The 6,830-nt window shown below is 66.9% G+C and overlaps 1 protein-coding gene across 1 annotated transcript; it reads left to right on the top strand.

The window, feature by feature from the left end:
• The first annotated feature begins 453 nt into the window (after positions 1–453).
• CCKBR (cholecystokinin B receptor) lies at positions 454–6,306 on the top strand. The gene is made up of 5 exons (XM_087967472.1): positions 454–590; positions 1,354–1,605; positions 1,731–1,980; positions 3,338–3,465; positions 5,040–6,306. Exons 1-5 carry the CDS (start codon positions 482–484, stop codon positions 5,594–5,596), a joined length of 1,296 nt encoding a protein of 431 aa, XP_087823598.1. The 5' UTR covers positions 454–481; the 3' UTR covers positions 5,597–6,306.
• Positions 6,307–6,830: the final 524 nt, after the last annotated feature.

Here is a 6,830-nt window from a genome sequence, read left to right as displayed (position 1 = left end):
CCTGTGTCAACACCGGCGGCGCGCTTCCGCTGTCCCGAGCAAACAGGACATGCCTGCCAGGGCGGCCGCTGCTGGGAAACCCGCCTGCCAGACGGGAGGCCCCGGCAGCTGCGGGCTGCTCTTAGCCCCCCACCCCAAAAGAAGGAAGGAAGCGGGGATGGGATGGGCCGGCTCGCCCCGAGATCCCGCCAAGCCTGCCGCTTGCCGCCTCCAGCTTTCCCCACCGCCCGCAAGCGCCCTGCCCCTGGCCCGCCCCCAAAGCCCCGCGCCCGCCCGCCCGCCGGTCGCGCGCCGTCGGGGCCCCTCCCGGGCGTGGCGGAACCCCCTGGCCGCCGTCAGGGGCGCTCGGCCGGCACTGAGAAGCCGCTGCGGCGCCGAGGCTCCCGTAGCGGCCCCAGGAAGCCGAGCGGCGGTCGCGATGGACGCCCGGCGTGGAGGGAGCTGAGGGTCGGGCACGGACGGCCAGACGGAGCCCGCCGCGATGGACGAGCCGCGGCTGCTCAACGCGTCGCTGCTCTGCCGGACCGCGAACGGCTCGTCCCACAGCTCCGGGAACGGCACCGGCGGCGAAGCTTCCCGCGGGCCCGGAGGTGAGGCTCCCGCAGCCCCGGGCCGCTCCGCGCCCTGGCGGCCGCCTCGGCACGATGCCCTGCGCGGTCCCCGCCGGCGAGCCCGCCTCCTGCCGGCAGCCCTGGAGGGAGCGCTGGGCGTCCCGCCGCCCGTCCCCGAGAGGCCCCGAGACTCCCGCAAGGCCTCCGCCCCCCCCGTTCTGCTCTCCCCAGGCCTCGAAGGGTCTCTGCGCATAGGAAGAGCGCCGCCTCCCCTCCTTCCCCGGGAATCCCGGGCCCGTCGGCCGGGGCGGCTGGGCCCTCTGGCGCCGGGGAAGGGGGCGGCGAGAGGGGCAGCCCGGACTCGCTGAGCTCCTGCCTGGCGCTGCGGCTGAGCCGAGACCTTTGGGGGTTCTGACGGGCCCCGAACCCGAAGAGGGATGCCCGGCCCAGAGGAAGCCCGGCTGCTGCCAGCCAGAGCCCGAGACCGGCCTCTCTCCGGTCTCGGAGCGAACAGGCAGGGAAACCTTGCCCGGACTGCGGGGTTTCAGCCGGGCCGTGCCTGCCTCTCTCCTGCCCTCCAGGCTCCCAGCTGCCTCCTAGCATGCCCGGGGCAGGGCCTGGGGGCAGCAGGTGGGCACGAGGGCAAGGAAGGGCCCAAGGCCAGGCTTCCTAGCTGGGGGCGGGGGAGGTCCTGGCCCAGGCTCTGCCAGGGCGGGAGGGGGGCTTCCCACTGGGCCTGCCTCTGCCCCCAGTGGGCGGTGGGGCCCCTGGCCCGGCCCTCTGACCCTGCTCTGCCCCCCAGAGCTGGACCTGGCGGTGCGGGTGCTGCTCTACTCGGCCATCTTCCTGCTGGGCCTGTGTGGGAACGCCCTGGTCATCGCGGTGCTGGCAGGCAACAAGCGCCTCCGGACCATCACCAACTCCTTCCTGCTCTCACTGGCGCTGAGTGACCTGATGGTGGCGCTATTCTGCCTGCCCTTCACCTTCATCCCCAACCTGATGCAGACCTTCGTCTTCGGCAGGGCCGTCTGCAAGGCAGTGGCCTACCTGATGGGTGAGGGGCTCGGCCTGGGCGGGGGAGGGGGTCTCTGGGTCCCCTCCCCTCCCCTGGGGAAGAGCAGCCGGTGCCCCAGCCGGAGCCCCCTGACCTGCCTGCCTCTCCCCATCCCTCTCCCCCAGGGGTGTCGGTGAGCGTCTCCACCTTCAGCCTGGTGGCCATCGCCATCGAGCGCTACAGCGCCATCTGCAGGCCCTTGCAGTCCCGCGTGTGGCAGACCCGCTCCCATGCCTACCGGGTCATCGCCGCCACCTGGGTGCTCTCGGCGCTGCTGATGCTGCCCTACCCAGTCTACAGCACCACCCAGACCCTGCAGCCCCACCGCACCGAGTGCAGCCACAACTGGCCTGGGCACCACATCCGACAGGCCTGGTAAGTGGGGGCTCCACGTGCTCCTCCCAGGGCCCCTCCGCCCCCCTGGGGCCCACAGAGCCCCAGCTGCCATTTGGAGGCAGCTGCTGGGGGCCTCGTCACATGGGGCCACCTTGGCATTGGGGCACCAGCCGAGCAGGCAGGCGCAGAGGAGAACTGCCGGGGTGGCCCGGCCTTTGCCAGGCTCTCCTCTCTGGCCAAGCCCCGTTTAGGGCCAGCGAGGGCCATGGCAGCCCCTGGCAGCTGCCCTCCATGGTTGGGGCTGAAGCGCTTCAGTCAAGGCGTCGCTTATGATGCAGATCGAGACAGGTTGGCAGGTGCCATGAGCTGCATGTCTTCCTCCTGGTGCAGGGAAGATAAAGGAGCCCCTCTGCTTTGGGCTGGGTTGCCTCTGCCGCCGTTTGGTCTGCCCTCGGCGGCTGATGGGCCTGCACCGACCCTGCCGTGGCTGGCACCTGTTGGCAGATGGGGAAACACCGCCCACACACACCTGGGAGCCCAGATGAGATCGCCCCGGGTGGGAGGGGGTTGGTCTCAGGGAGCCCCCTTAGCTCTGCACAGCCCAGGGGCCAGAGGGGGGGTCGGGGGGCAGGATCTGGGCCCCTACCCTGAGGGTCTCAAGGCATTCCCTGGGAAATGGGGCTGGGGGCTAGGAAGGTCAACTGCTATGGGCCCCCTGGCAAGGAGGGCTTCCCGTGCAAGATGCGGTCCTTTCGGCCTCTTTGCGTGGCTCTCTCAGAGGAGGAGAGGGAAGCGGCTGGTGGCAGGGCTGGGCGTGGCCTGGCTGTCCTCTGGGCACAAGGCCCTTTGGGGGCTTCAGCTTTGAAGGCCCTTCCACCCGTCCTCCTGGCTGACGAGGGGCACTTGCAGGCAGCGGAGCCCCAAACGGACCGAGGCCAACAGCCTCAGCAGCAGGACTGGAACCTTCCTCTCCAACAAGCCCGCGGGCTCTTTGGCAGGCTGGGCTCACCGGAGACGGTCTCGCTGGGCTGGGCTCCATCTCCACCCCTTCCAGCCCTGGGGAAGGGCTCCTCGGGCAGCCAGCCAGCTGGTCCTTGCCTGGGAGGGCCGGCAAGAGAGGGAGACGGAGGGACCTCAAGGGCAGGAAGAAAGCGGGGAGGGGGCTTGGCCCTCCCACCCACCCGACTTTGGGGGCAGCCTGGGGAAGACCCTGCGCAAGTGGTAGGCCAGGCCCAGCAGTTCCTGTGGCACCGCTTGCTGAGCCCGGAGGTTTCAATCCAGGCTGAGGGCTTGTCTAACACCCTCTGCAGGCCACCAGCTCCGCTGCTTTGGGGCTGCGTGTGCCGCCACGCTGGCTTAAGGGGCTGCTGTGGCTCCCCCCTCCCTTCCCTGCTAGGTGCATGCTGCTGCTCGTCACCCTCTTCCTTGTGCCGGGCCTGGTCATGATCGTGGCTTACGGACTGATCTCCTCCGAGCTCTGCAGAGGGATCCGGTTTGAGATGGATCTCTTCCGTGAGGCCAAAGGTGGGTATCGGGGGAAACGGGTCCCCTCTGGGGGGAGAGCTCTGGGTGCCGTGAGAAAGCGAGGGGGCCTGGGCGAGGGGGCCTTCCTCCTGAAAGGGGCTCAGGGCTGCCGTGGGACCTGCCCGTCACAGCCATCCTGGGGCCAACTGGGTGGCTTTTTTCCCGGGTGTAAGCGAATGTGGCAGCCGGTGGGGTCCGAAAGGGCCGCAGGGATGATGAAGTGAGTCGGGGCCTTCCCTGTGGGAGCAGTTTTGCTGAAATTCAAAAATAAATGCCCGTTAACCAAAGGCCGACAAGAAGCAACAGACGGAAACTCCACAAGAAGGGAAGCAGCCCAGAACTCAGAAGAAACTTCCGGACAGGGAGGGGACTCAACCGGTGGGCGGGGCTTCCCTCCAGACGCTGTGGGGGCTCCGTCACTGGAGGCTTTCAAGAAGAGAGACCCCCCCCCGTCTCAAATGGCAGAGTGGCCTGCTTGAGCAGGGGTCTGGACCGGAAGACCCCCGGTCTCTTCCAATTCTGTGGTTCTGGTTCGGTTTGGTTTGGCAAGCTGGGGCATTTTATTGGGCAAAGAGCAGGAATTGTGCCCCTCGGCTGGGGAGAGGGGCTAGCATAGCTGGTCCTGGGGCTGTAGTAGTAGGTGCGGCCTACCTTTGCTTCAACACAGCTCTCCGCCCAGCTCCTCTGTCTTGTAGGCAAGCAGAAACCAGGGCCGGGTCCAAGGAAAGGGGGAGAGAGGGCCATCCATGACAGTTGCCCAGGGCCGGCATTGCTGCGCCCGTTTAGAAACCCCACAGCTAACCCCACAGAGTGATGCCCATCCAGCCCGAGGCTGCAGTGGGACCAAGTCCTTATAAAAAGAGGACTCGATATTTCAGCCAGTCTTGGCAGGTCTGAATGCTGGACCAAAACCAAGGAGGTTAAATTCAGGACACAAAAAGCAAATGTTTGCATTTAGGCTTCAACCCAGAAAATGAAAAATAAAATAAAAATCCAGCCTTGTTTTGGCAGCGATGTGAAAATGACTCTCAGTGGGTTGCAAGTGGCCTCTCAGTGGCGGAGAGCAGCATTCAGAGCAGCCCCTGAAGGACGGGGGTTGCGGGGGGAGAAGGGGAAGCCGTGGCTCTGCCTGGAGGCTGGCAAAGGGCTCGGGGGGCCTCCAGGCACGGAGGCAGAGCGGATGCGCAGACACAGCTTCGGACAAGGGGACAGACGGGGGCGTCACAGTCCATAAGGCAGGTGGGGGGTGGTAGAGCTGCTGCTCCGTTGGGGTGCGCCCTGGAAACACACACACACCCCCGGGCTGCCCCTTGTCCCGGGACAGCCAGCTGGGCCTCCCTGCTCTGCCCCTCCACTCCCTCCTCAGCAATCCCCCTTGGCCCCCTTTTCTAGAGCAGCCCCAGGCAGGATCACGGGCACTGCCAGCAGGGAAAGATGGTGGCGGGCACTGATACGTCAGGAACCCCGGTGCTCTGCCGCCCTTCCAACGGGCACCCTGGGCCAACCCCACCCCCGCACCCTCCGAGGGGCCGGGCATCCTCCACAAGGTGCCTCTCTGTCTCCGCCTCCCTCAGCTCAGCAGAACGGGGCCACCGCAGAGCTCCTGGCCGCTTGCGACGAGGGTGATGGCTGCTACGCCCAGCTGCCCCGGCCCACCGAGAGCCCGATGGAGCTGCCGGCCTTGAACCCGGAGGACGGCACCCAGCGGGAGCGGGCACGCGTCAACAGCTCGGAGGCCAAGCTGCTGGCCAAGAAACGGGTGGTGCGGATGCTGCTGGTGATCGTGGTGCTCTTCTTTGGCTGCTGGCTGCCCCTCTACGTGGCCAACACCTGGCGGGCCTTCGACCCCCGGGCCGCCCATTGCGCCCTCTCGGGGGCCCCCATCTCTTTCATCCACCTGCTCGCCTACTGTTCCACCTGCACCAACCCCTTCGTCTACTGCTTCATGAACAAGCGTTTCCGCCAGGCCTTCGCCTCCACCTTCGCCTGCTGCACCATGCCCTGCCGGCCCCGGCGACGTCGTGCCCCCGAGGAGGAGGAGGAGGAGGAGGGGGAGGCCAGCGCCACTGGGGCCTCCTTCTCCAAGTTCAGCTACACCACGGTCAGCAGCATGGCCCCCCCCGAGCACTGAGGCTCCCCCATCCAGGAGCCCCACGGCCTTTCCTCCCTCCCCTGCCTGCCCCTTGCAGCCCCCAAGCTGAGGAGGAGGTTTTGGGGGCCCAGACCCCTGGGAGGGAGGGAGGGAGCAGCTCTGTTGAAGGGGGCTTAATGGGTGGAGGAGAAAGGGGTCTCCTGGCCTGCCCCCTCCCGGCCCCCTCCCTCCTCTTCCCTGGGACCACCCCTGCTCTGAAGGTCTCCATGGCTGTGCTGCATCTCCGCCCCCATTGCTCGACTGAGGGGTGTAACATTGGGGAGGGGTCCCATCGGGTGCAGTCCAGCAGGACCTGGGTGCTGCCTGAGGCAAGTGGCGAAGCTGACTCAGCCATGAGTTCCACAGGTCGGGGGAATGAAGGCCCCATAACCCCTGGCCTGCCTCACAGGGCTGTTGTCATCAGCCAGAGAAGGAGCAACGATGCCTTTGGCTCCAGGATCTCCACCCGGCCCCAGCCCTCCTTCCTGGGCAGCCCCTCACACCTGCTTCCTATAGCTGTGTGCCTTTGCCTCTAGCCCACCCCCACCCCCCAACGGAGGAGTCTGGCTGGGGGTTTTGTGGGCCCCTCCATTCAGCAGACGAGGAGCCCCTCCTGTCAGTTTGGGCCGGGGTGGTGGTGAAATGGGGGCCTTTTCTGTAGCTTTCTGTGCAATAAAACTCTTGAAATGGCACCGCTGCCAAAGCAGATGAAACCGGCTGATCTGGGTGTCTGGCGCAGACCGAGCCAGGGAGGGGGGTTGCCTTCTGTCCTCCCCCCCCCGCACCGTTGCTTGCAGACGCCCACTGCCAGTGTCGCAAGTCTGCCCTGTTGCAAGGGAAACCCTGCATGCCCCACAGGCCCCTCCCTCCAAGCCTGGAAGCCAGAGCCGCTTCTCCCAGGCAGTGCCAAGGCCCTGTGGAGGGGCAGCCCTCGGCCACAAGGCTGCCCGCCTGAAACCCCCAAGGCCAAGAAGGGCAGATCAAGGTGGCTGCCACACCTTCGGAAGAGAGACGCCAGGGCAGGAGGTGCGGCCGGCTCAGCCAGAGCGGCGCTGGAGCCCAGCCCCCCTCCCCCAGCCTCTCCCCTCCTAGTGGGTTCCTTGAATTGGCCTCACTGGGCTGGTAGCAGAGTCCCTGGGCATCTGCCGCTGGTTCTTCCCTGGGCAAGGGGGACGCTTGTGAAGGTCCCGTTGCCTGGGGCTTTGGGGACCTGATGGAATGGAATAGGAATAGG

Source organism: Notechis scutatus, chromosome 5 (assembly GCF_049901735.1).
Source record: "Notechis scutatus isolate UNSWTSFEM ecotype Mainland chromosome 5, rNotScu1.2, whole genome shotgun sequence".
In the NCBI taxonomy this organism is placed as follows: Eukaryota; Metazoa; Chordata; class Lepidosauria; order Squamata; family Elapidae; genus Notechis; species Notechis scutatus.
Note: the sequence above shows the minus strand (reverse complement) of the source record. Positions and strands in the feature narration are given on the sequence as shown.

Bases quoted from the DNA above. Each gene is read 5' to 3' on its own strand.
- CCKBR (XM_087967472.1), top strand. From the start codon at position 482: ATGGACGAGCCGCGGCTGCTCAACGCGTCGCTGCTCTGCCGGACCGCG. The intron at 591-1,353 runs GTGAGGCTCCCG...TCTGCCCCCCAG, and splicing joins AGCTTCCCGCGGGCCCGGAG to AGCTGGACCTGGCGGTGCGG. The intron at 1,606-1,730 runs GTGAGGGGCTCG...CCTCTCCCCCAG, and splicing joins GGCAGTGGCCTACCTGATGG to GGGTGTCGGTGAGCGTCTCC.